General features: G+C 44.7%; 1 protein-coding gene across 9 annotated transcripts in view; it reads right to left on the reverse strand.

Moving 5' to 3' along the window:
• Positions 1-3267: 3267 nt before the first annotated feature.
• The window catches only part of JCAD (junctional cadherin 5 associated), a 79804-nt gene continuing 65501 nt past the window's right edge, over positions 3268-17570 (reverse strand). For 8 of the 9 annotated variants that reach the window (XM_044424701.1, XM_044424700.1, XM_044424699.1 and 5 more), the window contains one exon: positions 6299-16284. In XM_044424701.1, the coding sequence (XP_044280636.1) occupies positions 12462-16284 (3823 nt within the window). In that variant the 3' untranslated portion in view covers positions 6299-12461. Of the gene's footprint in view, positions 5484-6298; positions 16285-17570 lie in introns of those variants that run through there. The other variant, XM_044424704.1, reaches the window with a different exon arrangement.

The raw sequence follows: 17570 nt of genomic DNA on the forward strand, positions 1-17570 counted from the left end.
ACCTTATTGTTCCTTGAACAGCCCAGGAAACTTGTGACTCCCCCTTGATGCAACTATTTCTAGCACCACCTGGGGACTAAACTATATGACATTATTGACACGCTGCGATACAGAGCAGGGAATGGGGATGTGTTAGATGGTAACTCCCATCTTTCCTGACCAATGGCCATGGTGGCTGAGTTAGGAGTGGAGTCCAACAATGTCTGAAGGGTCACGTGTCCCCCCATGTAAGCACCAGAGCTGGAATGCTTTGATTTTAGGTATCGATTTGGGTATAAATGTTTCTTTTTTTTAATCAACATTGCTGGTGTTTTTATTATTCCATAGGCTACTTTCAGTAGTACACTCAAGGAAGGCCTTTTGGGGAAAAATTCCAGGACTCTGCTCAGCAGAACGAAAAGGAAGGCTCCCAAACACACCACGCTTGGTTTTCCCATTTTAAAATAAGAAATACACACATAGCCAACTAATGGGTGCCCTCCCTTATGCATGTGCACACACAACCATTTAGAGTACAATCCTTTGCATGTTTAGATAGAAAATGTCCTACAACTCCCAGCATTATTAAGCCAGCTACAAACTAAATAGCTACAAACTACTGGTGCTCCTGTCGAGGCTCTGGCCGAACTGTGGAACGGGGAGATGACTAGGGCTGTTGACATGATCGCTCCTAAGCGTCCTCTCCCGCCAGGCAGAGCCCACTCTTCCCCTTGGTATACTCCTGAATTGCGGGCGATGAAGCAGGCTGGGAGATGGCTAGAGCGTAGGTGGAGGAGATCACTGGATGAATCTGACCAAACACACTTAAGAGCCCATTATCGGGCCTATGCTGTGGCGGTGAGGGTGGCAAAAATGAAATGCTTTTCCGTTTCCATTGCCTCCTCAAAATGCCATCCAGCAGAGCTTTTTCGAGTGGTACAAGGCCTGGTCCGCCCTGGCCCTAAGAAAGATCTGGTTCCACCCTTGAAGGCCCGCTGTGATGACTTTGCCAAGCATTTCAGGGAGAAAATCGCTCAGATTCATCATGAGCTAGACTCTACTAGTGATTCAGAGGCTTCTGGGGAGATACTAATGTCGCCGTCTGGTCCAAAATTAATGGATGAATTTCAGTTATTGTGGCCTGATGATGTGGACAAGGTGCTTGGACGAGTACGTCCCACCACTTGCCTATTGGACCCTTGCCTGTCTTGGTTAATAAATAACACCAAGCACGGGATTGGGATCTGGATCTTGGAAGTGGTTAACGCTTCTCTGAGGGAGGGTCGGGTACCTGCCCCTTTAAAGGAGGCGGTAGTCCGACCGGTCCTGAAGAAAGCGTCACTGGATCCAGAGATGGCCACTAATTATAGACCAGTGGCCAACATCCCATTTCTGGGCAAGGTGTTGGAGCGGGTGGTGGCGGGACAACTCCAAGCACTCTTGGATGAAACTGATTATCTGGACCCATTTCAGTCCAGCTTCAGACCCGTGTATGGTACTAAATCTGCCTTGGTTGCCCTGTATGATGACCTGTGCAGGGAGAAGGACAGGGGGAGTGCATCCCTGTTGGTTCTTCTGGACCTCTCAGCGGCTTTCGATACCATCAACCATGGCATCTTTCTGGATAGGCTAGCGGGATTGGGGGTCGGAGGCACTGCACCATGGTCGGAGGCACGATTCCAGAAGGTGGTGCTGGGGGACTATGGCTCTGCACCATGGCAGCTATGCCATGGAGTACCGCAGGGGTCCATTTTGTCCCCTTTGCTGTTTAATGTCTACATGAAACAGCTGGGAGAGGTCATCAGGAGGTGTGGGCTGCGGAATCATCAGTACGCTAATGATACCCAGCTCTACCTCTTGTTTTCCACCAATCCAGGTGAGGCAGTGGCTGTGCTGAACCGGTGCCTGGCCAAGGTAATGGGCTGGATGAGGGCCAATAAACTGAAGCTCAATCCAGACAAGACGGAGGTCCTGTTGGTTGGCAGATCGGGCTTCGGGGAGGGTGAATTCAACCTAGTCCTGAATGGGGTTGCACTCCCTCTTAGGGACAAGGTTCGCAGCTTGGGAGTGCTCCTCGACCCAGAGCTTTCACTGGAAGCTCAGGTGACAGCGGTGGCGAGGAGCACTTTCTTTCAGCTTCGGCTGATCCATCAGCTGCGCCCCTACATGGAGTACGACTGCCTGGCGACAGTGACACACGTGTTGGTGACTTCCCAACTTGACTTCTGTAACGCGCTTTACATGGGGCTACACTTGAAGACGGTCCGGATACTTCAATTGGTTCAAAATGGAGCTGCCAGGCTGCTGACGGGGACTGGACGTTATGTTCACATGACTCCAGTCCTCCGTCAGCTTCACTGGCTTCCCATTCGGGCCCAATTCAAGGTGTTGGTGATGACCTATAAAGCCCTAAACGGCTTGGGTCCTGGTTACCTGAAGGAGCGCTTACATCTATATATGCCCGCCCGCCCCTTGAGATCTGTGGGAGAGGCCCTTCTCCGGGAACCCTCCGTGAAGGAAATTAGGAGGGTGAGTACTTGGAGGAGGGCTTTCTCTGCGGTGGTGCCCAATCTATGGAATGAGCTCCCCAGAGAGGTCTGCCTGGCGCCGTCATTATTTGTTTTTCGGTGCCAGGCTAAGACCTTTTTATTTAAAACTTATTTTAAGTGTTAATTTATTATGTAGGATTTTTAAAAATGTTTAAGCCGAGATGCACCAGGGTTTTAATATTTTTAGTGTATAATTTTTGTATGATTTTGTTTGTTTTTGTTTTTGTTGTGACCTTTTTATTCAAATGTCATTTTAATTGTTAATAGTATTTATTCATTTTATTCTTTGGCCAGGGCGACTTAAATTTATACTGTTAATTTATATTATTCTATGGAAGTTTATTTATGGATGTGAGCTGCCCCGAGGCTTCGGCAAATGGGGTGGCATAGAAGTCTCCTAAATAAATAAATAAATCTAGAGCAAAAAAATTCACTAAGTGCCCCAATGGCCACTTTGAATGAACGCACTATATACATAAGTTACAATGAAGACAGAAAAAATATGAAGGTCTATATATAATACTAAGATAATAGAATTGTTCATCTGAGATATGTGAATGATAATATTTACTATTAGCCCATCCCGTTTTGATTCAGGAGTCATAGCTTGTTGCTGCTGAATGTACAATTCTTTTATGCCTATCAACTATGGTATCGGTGTCTTTGAAAGATACGGACTACCTACAGTTATAGAAGAAAGAAAACTCAAACATTCCAAGAAAAGAAACCATAACAACTATTTTGTTTAATGTATAACAAACTTTAAATATTTAATAATGATTCTATGTAACAGAATCAAAGCTTACAGATATGTAATTGTGGCTGCCAAAGCACAAAAGGTGGGTTATTTTCATATTGGCCAAATAACAGGCCCATCCCCAAAAATCAGAGTGCAGGAATTTGAAATGCTTAACAGATAACATGGCTTTAGGAGAGAAAACAACATATAAAAAGGCCAACACAAGCAGAGAGAAATAAATTTTCGGAAGTATGTTAGCAACAAAAACATGGAAGGACACCCACTTTTTAAAAAAGTCTATATAAATACATGTTGTGCAGGTTACCTTGGTATTAAACCTAGAAGCATGTGCAAGGTTCTCTTTAAATACAATTGGAATATTTTTTAAAAGAATGCTTTGAAAAGAAGTGTCATAAAGAGCTCCTTCTTTTGGTCACAAGCCTGGATCAGCCATGAGGTTATTATTATTGAAAATTTAGCGTAAATATAAAAGCCCAAACACAGAGATCAACAATCCAATCCTATGGGTTGCCCTGCCAAACATGCGGCTTATAAGATCTGCTGCAAGGAAGGTAGAGGGAAGCGAGACCACTTCCACCATGCCAATTTCACTAGGAATTGACCCTGGCACATTGCCGGTCCAACCTGGGGTTGCAGCTCCTTGTGAGAATTATTATATACTGCAGGTTCCCTGAAGCCAGGTGCAAAGAGACACCGGCCCCAAGTACTAGCTATGGACAGAGCTATGGAGGGGTAGTTACATATTCCATAGCTTACATAAATTCAGACTTCTCCGAATCATTAGCTTTCGTGCCACCCCAGGTTTCTTAGGGCAAGTTGCTCCCCCACTTGGAAATGAGGGGAATTGCAGGCCAACATGACTGGAGGGCACAAGCCTGGGGAAGGCTGTGCTAGATGGTAAGCTGCTTCTGCTTTCTGATAGTTACACTTATGGAATGTTACACGTGGAAGACCACCCTGGACCATTCTGAGCTGTGTGCTCCTTTAAAAGCAGTGATCCGAGCAATAGGAAAAAGAAAACATACGCCTGTCTAAATACATACAGCTTTGTTTTTATGGGGAATATATATATACATACACACATACCTCTTGTGACAATTGACACGGCGGTGGTTGTGGATAGGAGGATCATGTGGAATGTGCACAGGATACACAAAAACCCTTCTTGGCTAGCTTCTCTGAAAAGCCTGTCTTGCTTTAAAAAAAATAAAAATAAAAAGATGCCTCTTAACAACCTGACCACAACGAACAAGTTGTTCTATGGTAGAAAAATAGATCACGTTTTGTTAAAAAGTGTTTCTGCTGAAGGGGTCTGCTGTATTAAACTAGCAATTCTGTCTTATAAAGAATTTCTAGTGCAAGCTACAAAAGAAAATAGTAGTACTAGCTAGATAACAGTGAGTGCAAAACAGCAGCCAGGACCATGGTGATATACTGGTAAATTGGTAGCAGTGTCTGTACAGGCAGGAATTACATGTAGGGCAATGGGTTGGCCTTGATGCTGTATTGTTTTGCTTGCATTTTCTTTCAGTTTCTTGCACGTGGCAAACAAGAAACTTAAATCAAAGCCCCTTCAACCAGTCAAAGTCCAAACTGATTTCACAGACAGTCAATCAGACTTCGTTCCTGTTGGCTTGCGTTCCCTTGAGCTGAAAAGGCGGCAACAGCATCTCTCTCACTGTCTGCTTTATGGTGTAAGTTAAACAAAGCTTAAAGTTCAGAGGTTCGGATGTTTAGCTTAGAAATTCACATTCTTTTAAAAAATCATTTTGTTAATCTCCCCTGTTTACATTTTACACAGAGGAACACGCCAACCTTCCCCTGCACCCCTCCCATCTTCATCCTGTTTACCATCCTGGCTAAATGCTGCTCAGCACGGTTTAAAAATGATCAATCCATGCCAAGTAGAGGCATTAAAGTCTTAATGCTACAAAAAACAGATGGTTCCAAAGTGAGAGATTTTTTGCGTGTGCGCGTGCTCTCTCTCTCGCAAGCTCCATCAAGCAGGGGAATATAAAGAACTGTTTTCCCACTCTGGCAAAGATGAAGGCTTTGTCAGTACACTCTAAACACCAAGCCTTAAAGCTATTTCCATGTGTTGGAACCCAGCAAAATGCTTCACAGAGGGTAGAAATTTCTTGAGACTCATGCCTTTTTGTATCACACCCTTTCCACTCTGGTGGGATCATATGCATCTGTAAAATAGGAAAGTCAACCATTATTAGTAGTACTACTAGTCTATGACACTGTTATTTATGAATTTGTTATGCTTAGGCAGGCCCCTTTGATTTCAGTGGCACATAAGCCTAGTTTGCACATAATGATAAGCCATGGTATAGGTTGTTGAATTCTGGGTTGACATGATGCACGAACATGGCTGTGCTAATGGTTTGTTAGCCATAAACAACCCAGGACAAGAACAGAGTTGGTTGTTTAGCTGTGAATTTTGGGTTGACTGCTGTTATGTGCGAACCCAGAACACTTGGTTATTCATGGGTTGTTTTGTCAGGCTACAGACGCAGTGGACAAGTGATTAAAAAGTCTACCCAGTTTACATGTTAGAACAGTGGAAGCTGCCTTATTCCAAATCAGAGCAAAGGTACATCTACCCTAGTACCATCACACAAGGTGACGGGCTCCTCAGGGCTTTAGGAAAGATCTCCGCCTCCATCCCTATCCAAAGATTCCAAGGCTTGAACCTGAAGCCTTCTAGTATGTGCTCTTCCACTGAGACCATGGCAGTATTATATGCCATAAAAGTGCTTACTTGAATCAAGGGTAAAAGGTAAAGGTAAAGGTTTCCCCCCTTGACATTAAGTCCAGTCGTGTCTGACTCTAGGGGGCGGTGCTCATCTCCATTTCCTAGCCGAGGGAGCCAGCGTTTGTCCGCAGACAGTCTCCGTGGTCATGTGGCCGGCATGACTAAACACCGAAGTGCATGGAACGCTGTTACCTGCCCACCGAACTGGTACCTTTTTAACTACTTGCATTTGCATGCTTTCGAACTGCATGGTTGGCAGGAGCTTGGACAGGGCAACAGGAACTCACCCCGTTGTGTAGCTTCGAACCAGTGACCTTTCAAACAACCAGCACAGCAGTTTAAACCACTGAGCCACCTGCATCTCTTGAATCAAGGGTAGGAGTGGGCAAGGCAGTAGGAGGGTGGAAAAAGAAACCCAAGGATTCAGAGAATCAATCAATCGTTGTTCAATCATCTGCTTGACAACTCCTGGGTAGGATTAAATAAACCATGGGCTAGAGTTATGTGCAAGCCAGGCCAATGGTAATGTGATTAAACACAGCATTTGACAGTCTTTAAACTGCTCATTCTCAAAACAGTCTTGTATGGCAATCACAGTTTACAAATAGATCAGATACTAGTAGCTCATTCAAGGATACCCAGCAAGTTAAGCACTACAATATAACAAACCCAGGCCAAAGGGACCACATCAGTTCTAGGTATTATTCATGATGTGCTAATGCTCAGGACAAACTCCTTCACTAGTTGGATCTTGGAAAGGCAAATCAAAGCTTATTAGTCACCCCTCCAACAGAGAGGTTGATTCTTAAAGTGAAGCAAAGGCAAAGTGAAGATCTGGTTTGCATGCTGCAACCACTTGTGGTATCTTAAACCATGAATTGTTGAGAATGAAGTAGAAACAACCGAATTTGCTGGCTCCCAGATACTCTCTGCTCCCACTGAACTATCAGGGACACACCATCCTTGGATTCTTTTTTGGGATGTCAGAACTTTTGAAGGGGGAACAACTGAGTCTTGTAACCCAAGATTTGTAACCATTGGTTACAAGTCTGGGTTGATTCTCCTCTGAGAAAGTACAATTCTGGGTTTAGCTATCCCAGACCAGAAAACAGGGATGCACTGTGCTTGGGTTGGCCAGCTCAGTGGAAGCGGGCAGCTGTCTGGATGCCAGCAGGCTCACTTGCTCACAGCTGCCGGGGCTGCTTTAAACTCTGGGTACCATGAAATATGAACTGGGCCTTGTCGCAAGACACGGAATGCAATTCCAGAGCGTTGTTACCTCTATGTTACAAGCATCTGCTTGTGTGTATGAAACTTTCAGTATATTTAGACGTGGCAGTGCTACAGGTACATCAGAGATAGCACTGAATGCTGATGGCGATTTCCATATGGTTTCTGAGGATTCAAAATAGGTTAGGTAGCTCAGCTTTGACTGAAACTTTTCCAGTTATTTGGCAAATGTAGCAAGTTTTAGATTTGCACAGCATTTTTCTTCAGGGAGAATCCAATGTAGGACTCTTTAACCTATGTATCTGCCAATTTAATACTAGGGTGCTTCCTCCAGATCAGAAATCACAACTTCCCATCCTCAGAGTTGCCATCAAAACATAATGACATGTGAACAGATAAATCAAGCTACAATGCACATTTTCTGAGGTTAATGACTTCCATGTCTCTGCCAGGTAAGGGAGTCTTTCCAGATTCCGTTTGTTATTTGCGGCTTTGATAAGCAGTTTGGTTACATTTTCTTTCCCTTCCTCACTTGCCACAAAATTTTGTTCTCAGAGCCAACCACTACAAAGAAAGGAACTTGATGAATGCATAATATTTCTGAAATATACCTCCCATGATGCTACACTGATGCAGCAAGTCAGTTGTCAAATAAACACAGCAAGAGCCACAACACTCAAGTGAGAGCAAAGCGGCCAGGATCGCCCTGCAGCTGGCAAACCAGCTAGAGCACAGCAGAGGAAGCCTTTGCTGCATGGTGAGCTATCTTTGGCAGGAGAAAAGCACAGCTATGCATCTAGGAAAGCTCTGAGATAGCTTATCTATGTGAACCATTTTACATAAATCAGCCTGATACAGCCTTCCCGACCTGGTGCCCTCCAAGAGTGTTGGATTATAACTCCCTGAATCCCCAACCAGCCACGCTAAGGATTGTAACCCAACATGTCTGGGGAATGCCAAGATGGGCTAACACACAATAGCTGTGCTTATCACAGGAGAATCATGAACTTGCAACAAACTGCCAAAATATAGACAGCCGTTCTGACACATAGAGAAAAACAATCTGCTAGAGTGGAAGGAAGGATTTCAGCCAAGACAATCTTGGTGAGCTGGGTCCTTTAGAAGCAGCAACAGGGAAGGAAAGGCCTGCCAAGTTTTGTTTGAGTTTCTTGTTTTCCCAGTCTTAAACATGGTTTGTTCCATCTATGCTTCCGATTTTTTAAAAACTTTAAATGAACATCTTTTCCCCCCGTGTTTCTCCTGATACATATAGATTTGCATATATTTGGAACTGGAAAGAAATTCTTTTCAAGTCCTGCCAGGCAAGACCTCATCTCAGTCTGAAACGGAGAGAAGAATGCTATAGCTCAGAGCAGAGGAGCCACGGCTCAGTGGTGCACCACACTCCACATACACGCGGACGGTCACAAGTTCAGTCCCACCAGCATCTCCAGTTCAGGTTAGGAAGGCATCCTGCCTCAATGCCTGGGAGTTGCTCCCAGCCACTGCCAACAATACTAGGCTAGGTGGACCTATGGCCTAACTTGGTGTAAGGACATTTTCTACATTCCTAAATACTTGTGAGTAGCAGAGGCAGGGAGGAGCTTCTGTGTCGGGGGAGAATTGCACTGACATGGGATGTGCCTTCCTCTAAGGTGCTTGGTGTCTGACTATAGGACATGCACTTGGAAAGAGTGTGTGACTTGTTTTAAAGCAAAATTGCACTCTCATGAGGTTTCCAGGATTTTGCTTAAATATAAACAGAATTCTCCCCCACTCACCGCTTTTTTAAAGTGCTGCCACATCATCAAATTTTGGTGGCAAACTATGGCTGCATCACTGAATTTCAGTGAAAGTATGGAATTCACTTTCACAAGATGCAGAGAGGGCAACTGATCTGGGTTGCTTAAAAAGGGGACTGGATGAATTAATGGGCAAGAGCAGTATCAATAGTTACTAGTCCTCGTGGCTCTGTATCGCCTCCAGGAATAGAGGCCCGATGCCTATGTACACTCGCACTGGAGGATACGGACAGGAGGGTGGTGGGGCTGTTGGTCGGCCACTGTAAACAGAATGCTAATCTCGATGGCCTTTAGGTCCAGTCTAGCATGGCTCTTACATTAAGCAGTGGCTGTGTAAAAGTTGAGGGCTTTTATAGCAACTAGAGAACCATTTTATGACAACCAGCTATGTACCCATACTAAAGCTCTCCTGGATAGATCTGGTGGGCTTGGGATATTTATGGACAATTCTAGAACACTGAATTTAGACTGTGTCTGGAGACGTTATTTGACTCCAATCTCTGTGGTCCAGACAGCAGGGAAGCCAGCTAGTATGCTGGTCCAAAACATCTGAAGGAGCATTTAGAATGCACTTCTTTCTTCTGAGTTCAGAATCTATTAAAACTCTTTTGCGACATCACAGTAGAGGATTTGTGAGACTGCTGACTAGCCAGTTTAAAAGTAGAGGAGCAAATATGAAAGCATTTTTCTCTGAATCAAAATCAATCATGCTACGTGCTTCATTCCAACTGGTAAAGGAGACTTGCGAAAACCACTGGCTTGCAGCTTTGCAACTTCCCAGCTGGTAAGGGCAGCAGAGCAGAGCAGCTCCGACCACAGGTTTGTCGATAAGCATGGCCTCCTCGATGCGGCTTTTGTGTAAGGCCAACTCTCTCATTTTAAAATTATAGCTACTTTTTATAGTTACCTTAGAAGTTAATCTGAAAAGTGGTAAATGCCTTTGAAGCAGGGACATTATTGAGGCAAGGGGAAAGAGACCCACCCCATATTGCAGGTTACAGATGATGATTCTCGGGGAGTACTTATATAATTGACTAGTATGTTTGTTTGAAAAGCACCACAATATGTACAATTAAAATTCTCAATGTTTTGGCAGGATTTTGAAGCTTGACATGAATTGAATTTTCCACTTGTCTTAAAACTCTTATCTCTGTTCACAGCTAAAATCACAGTCCTGATTGAAGTACAGGAGGATCTTCTAGAACAGTGGTTTTCCACCTTCTCACAGTTAGGACCAGCAAAAACAGGAAAACCACCTCAGGGACTACTGAGGCAGAATCAAAAAGCACCGAACACATAACACAGTATTATCTGTGTTAGTTTCCAAACACAATACCAAAAAAAAAAAAAAGAAAAAGAACATTCTCCAAAACAACCAGAAACGGAACAACAAAAATGCCAGCAAAAGAACAAAGTGAAATCAGTGCAGCATGGCTTCCATCTCTCCCCTCTCTAGCCTCCCAGGCAGCACCAGCTCACCCCTGCAAACATGATGCCAACCGAGAAAGAGGCTGTGTCTAGATGCCCCTGTGCCAGTCCACAGAAAGCGGGCTGCAGTCCTGCAGACTGGCGCTGGTCCATGGACTGGCGGTTGAAAACCACTGTTCAAGAATACTCTATGTGACCTTCCAGAGGTGTTAGAACATATCATCATGGACCATGCTGGCTCGGGATGATAGGAATTGTAGTCCAATACATCTGAGGCATGCCAGGTTGGGAATGGCTGCTCTTCAGCTGCACAGGTTCCATCCTACTCCACTAAAGGATACTTGATGTGTGATGTGTTTCCTGTGATGGAAAGGCCTCCAGACAGGGGAGGAGGGTTTTAGGCAGACACTAAAAGGTTAACACACCCATTACTTTTCTGCAACTGGTGGAACCTCAAAGCTAAGAAGCTAAGAAAACAATTCCATACTGATTGAGTACGTCTTCTCTGAATCACCATGGATTCATCTACAGAACTGTTGCTGTGGGAGAAGACAGTGTTATAGTGATCCATTCATTGATGAGACAACAACTGATACTTCAAGATGGCTTGATCGGAACCGAACCAACTCTCTCAGGGGTTGGTTGCTTGCACATAATGACCCCCACCCAATCAGTTTAAAAACTGGTGGGTTGTCAGGGACACGTAGCCTGAGAGTAAAGGGTGGAAGAGTGTTGAGCAGAGGTAAACGGCTATAATTGTCTAGCCTCTAAACAACCCATCTGTTTGGATTTGCATATTTTAAAAGGGGTTTCTCCATGCTTTCTTGACAGGGACATATGTACTCATGCCTGCATATGTCCCTATAATGATGCCAAGGAGAACCCTGCCAAAGCCCTCATTTAAATGTAGCCAACGTTTTGACAGCTAGCTGACAGCTAGCAAAACTGACAGCTTCTTTTAAAAGGGGGTGGCTTGCATTTTTCCAGAATTCTTTCCCAACCAGTTACAGCACCCCCCCACCAGTGTGTTGCTTAGATATTAGTAAGGAACTGTCAGTGGCTGCCAAATCATGGACTGCAAAAGTTGGGAGTGAAGCCAGCTTTTATCATCTCTAAAAAAAGAATTAAAGTGACAAAAATGCTGCAGCAAGCCAAAATTGCTTGTGATCATGGCAGGAGACATCCAGTAAGTGCTGGTCATCCCCAAGTGGGTAGGTGCCCAGGCAAACTTGGCAAGAGAGGCAAGAAGGTTTTGCTGCTATTCCCAAGCCCGTAGCTGGCTGATCCCTAGTACCCGCCTGGTCTGGACAACGCAACAACCATCACTGGCGCAACAACCCCAACTACAAGTCATGGGAGTGTCAGGGTGACTTGTTGCCCTCAAACAACCCACCCTGGGGAAACTGGTCCAGCTTTCACATGACAGGGTAACAATCCACAATGAATTGCTATGCTGAGCAAACTGAGCCACTGATTTTAGTGAAGAATATATCTTAACCACTGGCTGACTACTGTTTTGTTTCTTTGTTTGAAATTAAATGGTAGTTACAGGGTTTGTATACAGGCAGTCCCTGGGTTATGGACGAGTTTCATTCCTGAGAAAATGAAAGTTCGTCTTTAAGTTGAATTTGTATGTAAGTCAGATCAAGTGTTGTTGGCCCTTCACATTTGTGGGGGACAGGGATGCAGGACCTCCACGAAAGTGAAGAAACCGCAAGTACCTCTAGCCTCCCCTCTTGCCCAACCTCTTCAGTTCCTGCTCTTGGCAGCAAGGAAATCCTACTGAGGGAGTTCCCTCTCTGGATGGGAGGGGAAGGAAGGCATGCTCTGGAGGCCTCTCTCTATGGTGATGCTCTGGAGGCCTTCCCTCCCTCCTCTTTCACTTCCTCTCTCTCTATAGTGTTGTGAGCCGCCCCAAGGCTTTGTTGCGATGGGGGTGGCATAGAAAAATTTTAAATAAAATAAATAAAATAATAAATAAATATAGTGGTGGTGATTTTCCACAGCATTTTTAAGTTAATACGCTTTTTGACAGTTTGTTCGTTGCGTGGGTTGTTTGCAACTCGGATGTTTGTAACTTGGGGACTTCTCTCCCACCAAAGTGCTGATGATAAAATGTATGGCTTACCGAAACAAAACAAATCTCTTCCAGTTTTCTTCTCATTCCTGTTGTCTGAGAGTCCATTTTCAGCCAGCGAGATAATGCGCTTGCAAACAGAACTCCCATGGGATAGTTTGCGGGGCAGCTCATTACGGCTTAAGGAGGCTTCACTTGCTCGTTCCTCTGGCCCCTTGGGCTGCTTGTCCTCATCTCCATCTTCACCAGAATCTACATTTTTTATGCTGAGACGCCTCATACGAGAAACTGAGTCAATTTCTTTCATCCTAACCAGACGATCCACAGCAGCTCGATTTGGGGGAGTTGCAAGTTTGCCTTGCAAGGTCTCAATCACCTTAGAAGTGCTTCTAGCTCTTTTTTCTAGGTTGGGTGCTATCAAATTTCTTTCTGCAAATGGAAGCACAATAGACTCAAGAACAGGAGGTTGGTCTTCTTCATGTCTGCCAAGACCTTTATGATGTTCAAACTGGTGCTCAGCTATCAAAGTTTCTAAACCAGAGTTCTGGTCTTCAAAGGACCCAAGTGAGATGTTTCTATCTCCAACAAAGAAGGAGCTTTCGGTCCAGCCGCACTTTCTTCTTTCTTCATAAGAAGCTGCTTCTGTTTTCTTCATGCTCCCTGGTACCTTTTCAGCTGGTAATTCATGGCTCTGTGACTCATTATCTGAATGAGCATGTTTGTCTGGAAGTGTTCTGTCGCCAGGTAAGAGGGACTCCACAGCTACATCTATGCCCAGGATCCTGGCTGCTCTTGCTTGAAGTGATTCATTTGGAGGAATCTCAGAGGCAGCAGGCTCCCCATAGCAATCAAGTGTGTCAGGCCCCTGACCAGCATTCAGTCCCACAGATCTCAAATCTGGCTCAGAAAGACCTTGGTTTCTGTTTGTTAAAGATAAGCACACTGAAGACCCTCTTTCCAAAGGCAGGTTATTCCTGACTGCTGTATTCTTCTTCAGCATATTAGAGCTGACTTTTTTAACCTGGCATTCTTCCCTGAAGTTGATGCTGTTGAAGGGGTTGTAGTGATTTTCATCACTGGAGCTGCCTGACAGAACTTTTTTGGTTGGCTGCAGGCTAGCAGCCTTCTTCATCATCCTTTTCCCAGCTTCCTCCTTTCTTGGTTCTTCATCGAGATATCCATTTGTGACCCTAACTGATTTGCTGCTTTCTTTGGCTTGCGAGCCACTTTGCAGTGCAGCACATACATGAAGGTCACTCGGTACAGCCCTTCTACTTGAACTTTCAAACGCACAACTTTCAGACTTGCTTTTATTCCTTCCCTGTTTAAATATAGGACCAACCTGTATAACAGTTTCCGATTGCACATCAGGTCTACGGACCTGATTTGGTCCATCAGTCCTACAAGTTTCCCTCTCTTCCCTCCCTCCCTCCTCTTCCTCCTTCTTGGTCTCATTGTCCACACCATCTTCACTACTCTCCTCCTGCTCTTGAAGCTCCTTGTTAAAACTTTCTAGTTCACTTATTATATCCCAAGGACGACGGCTCACAGGTTTCAGGAGGAACTGCCCAAACAGCTCCTTACTGCTACAAGAACTCTCTTCCTTCCTGAGAATAGTACTCATTTCTTTGCCCTGCCCAGGAAGATCTGTACCTGAAGCAAGTGGAAGGCTTGGGCATGCCTTTGGGCTAGATACTACAGCCTTGGAACACACACCGTTGCTGGGTTTCTCAAGACACCCCTGAACTTTTGCACTGGATGGAACTGGCCTACCCCTTCTCTCATCAGCAGTCACTGCTGGCTCTGCAGCCGGCATTCCATATCTTAACAACCGGGAAGTCGCCCCTGAACTTGACCCCCTAGGTTCTATCTCATGATGATATCGTGGGGCTTTGGGTTCTTCTATGAAACTGGTTTGTGTTTGCTGGTCCTTGTACTGATCACCTGGCCACGAGCCAGAGTACTGGAGCTCCTTGTGCTTTGCAGGCTGTGGGAATCTGAGATCATTCAATTGTTTGAACTCTGGTCTCCACCATTCTTGTTTTTGTAACTCATTCTTATTTGTCATGCTTCCTGTGAGTGCTTGGAGTTCCAAATCTGTGGAAGAGGTACTTAGGAGACTTTGTTCCTGCAGGGCCCCACTGTTATCAAGCCCATTGGCTCCTTGCATTAAGTTGTTGTTCCTATCAATATCTGGCAGGTTCACTTCAGATTTCACTGGGACAGAGACCAAGCAAAATATCATTTCATTCATTTTTTTCTTTGAACTTTTCTTGTTCAAGATTTCTGTTCCAGGTTCAAAAGTTTTCACTTTAGTCACCGACTCACAGTGGGATTCTGTATGTGGGCTTTGTGCAGACAGCTGGCTTTGGGGGAATTTGCAATTCAAGCCATTACCTGCATCACAACCTGTGTCTCTTTGGATTGACAAGGCACAATTGTTCTGGTCTATGCTGGACTCTACCAACCATCTGCTGCTATGTGCAGAGCTGCCAGGGACCTGGTCACTTTTCACAGCGGTATTTAGAGAGCTCGGCATATCTGAAAAGGCACTGTTGTAGTCTAGTTCCAGAGAATTCTCCTGGAAGGCATAGGAATGTATCTGATTGGCAGCCTCAGCAACTCTGTCATTCTCTTGAAGACGATCTGGGTGTGCTATTTTAATATGACGTATCCGAGGGTCATCAAAAGGAATGTACTGGACAGAAGACAGGTAGCCCTCCATGCGCCTAGGATGGCTTTTCTTGTCATGAGGAATCTGTTCGTCCTTCCAGTGCTCACCCGCAGTTCTGGCAGTCGGTGGGTAGCCAGGGATGGCTCTTTCCACCGGACTCTGCATACCATTATTAAAGCACATACCATAGTCAGGCACTTCACCAGGCAAATGCCGATTCATACTTTGCTGAGAAGGGGATTTATAACCTGGAGGGGGTATGTACAGAGGGGGCTCCAGGCCTGACTCTTGAGCACAAGAGTCCTGAATCTGCTCATTAAGTTTGGTCAAATAAGAGATGGCTTCATCTTTCCGTGGGTCGTCCTGGAGGGAGTTGGCTTCCAGGCTCCCCCTGGTTTGCTGATGAAGTTCATACGAGGGAGGTTTCAGCGGTCTGCCGTACTTGGGCTTGGGTAAAGGAAGGAAGTGGGCCACTGGATCCGGGTGCTTGGAGACCTCCAAACTCACTGGGGGACAAGGAGCTGTTTTTGTTCTCCCGAGTGAGTGCTTATGGTTGACCAGGGAAGGCATTTCAAAGCATCTCGGGCCCTCTGGTGAGAGAACTCTTGGCAAGGATTGGGATTTTCCCTTAGCACAGGAGGCACCAGCAACATCACCTTGTCTCGCTAAATATGTATCCTGAAGCAGCCGCTCTCTATCACCATCAGGCACAAGTCCTCCAAGCTTGGTTGGCTGGTTCCAACTTTCTGTCCTTAAACGTTGCCACTTGTAGTCAGCGGAGAGGTTCTGCTTCTCTGGCATGCCAGTTCTCCTCATGTTCTCTGCCCCTCCACCCATCTCCCACTTACTTTCTCTATCACGCCCGTACAAGGAACAGGGTGCTGCCATTCCTTTCATTTCAGAGTTGCCTTTGTCCGTATAGCCCAACAATACAGTAAAATCCTGCCCTCTTCTTCGCCAGTAGGCAAGATCTTTATCTGTCTTGGGGCGTGAAGACCAGCCTAAGTGTGTTTGGTCATGAAGCCTGCAAAAAAAGAAGAAAGTATTAATGAAGAGACTGGGGTAAATAAACATACTTTCTTTTCCAGAATGAGATGTACTAAAAATCCAAACCATTGAGAAATGTAAGAAACCATCTCATTCCCCACTCTTTGATTCCAGCAGAACTTTCTGCATGTTACCACAGAAGAGCCATAGCTATACTTTGTTAATGGTACATTGACTTGCTTTTTTTAAAAAAAAGTGCATACATTTTTAAATCAATGTTATTACACCATTTCAATAAAAGAAAATAAAAAAGAGGAAGAGGGAAAATGTAGCAACACAAATTTAAATAGATTAGTTTCGGTGCATGCACATGAAATGTCTCAGTGTGAGCACATGTGTGTGTGTGTGTGAGAGAAAATATACATCTTTTTAAGAATTATACATAAAGTTCAACAAAAGTTGACCAAATATCCAACAATTGGTTAAATACTACTTGACCAAGTATTTCATTTGCAACTGCTATTTATATACTAGGATGCATATATGCTAAAAACTATACATAAAAAAAATCATTATATACACACGTGAAGAGAACTTGTGTGTTTTTTTAAAAGAAACTGAGCTACAAGTGTAGATACACAACAGAAGGTTGTAGGATGTCTTCATTCCTTAACAGGAAACTTCTTTTCCTGCTTCCAGCCAGTCTCGCCTCCCTGTCCAGCATTCTGTAAGCTATAAAACATATTCTATCATCATGTCTTGGGTTATCCACTTTTCTGGAATAATTCAGCATAAGAAAGTGATTGTGCAACCATCTCCCTTAGATACTTGTGGTGGGATAGGCACAATCCAGACACAAGGGGAGAGAAGATGCTTTCCGGTTGTCTGCACGTTCTTCTCCAGTGAGATGGGAACGGAGGAGTTCCTCCCTGCATGGGCAGATCCTGATTCCTCTCTCAAAATGACGCCTTATTCTTTTCAGGGAAGACTGCTGTGCACATAATTCGGATCTTCAGATAGCATTATTTTCCCTTTCAATCACTCTTTGACGAGTATCTTTGATACGACTCTGGGTGCAGCTCAGAAAATAAACAGAATCGGACTTACAGATAGCGGCTTAACTGGTTGCCTGCAGTGAGTAAGAATTCCCTCCAGGTGATCAGGAAAGGAATAATTTTAAACTGGTACAGAGGGATCCTCCCCGGCCCCTTTTGTACCGGAAATGATTAACACGGGTATGTGTGGACAAACATGTTAATAAGCCGTTCCAAGCCTGAATAAACCCTGGAGAACTACTCCAGAATTAGGACTCAGAAGTTCCTA

Source organism: Varanus komodoensis, unplaced genomic scaffold (genome assembly GCF_004798865.1).
Source record: "Varanus komodoensis strain SLA01 unplaced genomic scaffold, ASM479886v1 scaffold15, whole genome shotgun sequence".
Classification (NCBI taxonomy): domain Eukaryota; kingdom Metazoa; phylum Chordata; class Lepidosauria; order Squamata; family Varanidae; genus Varanus; species Varanus komodoensis.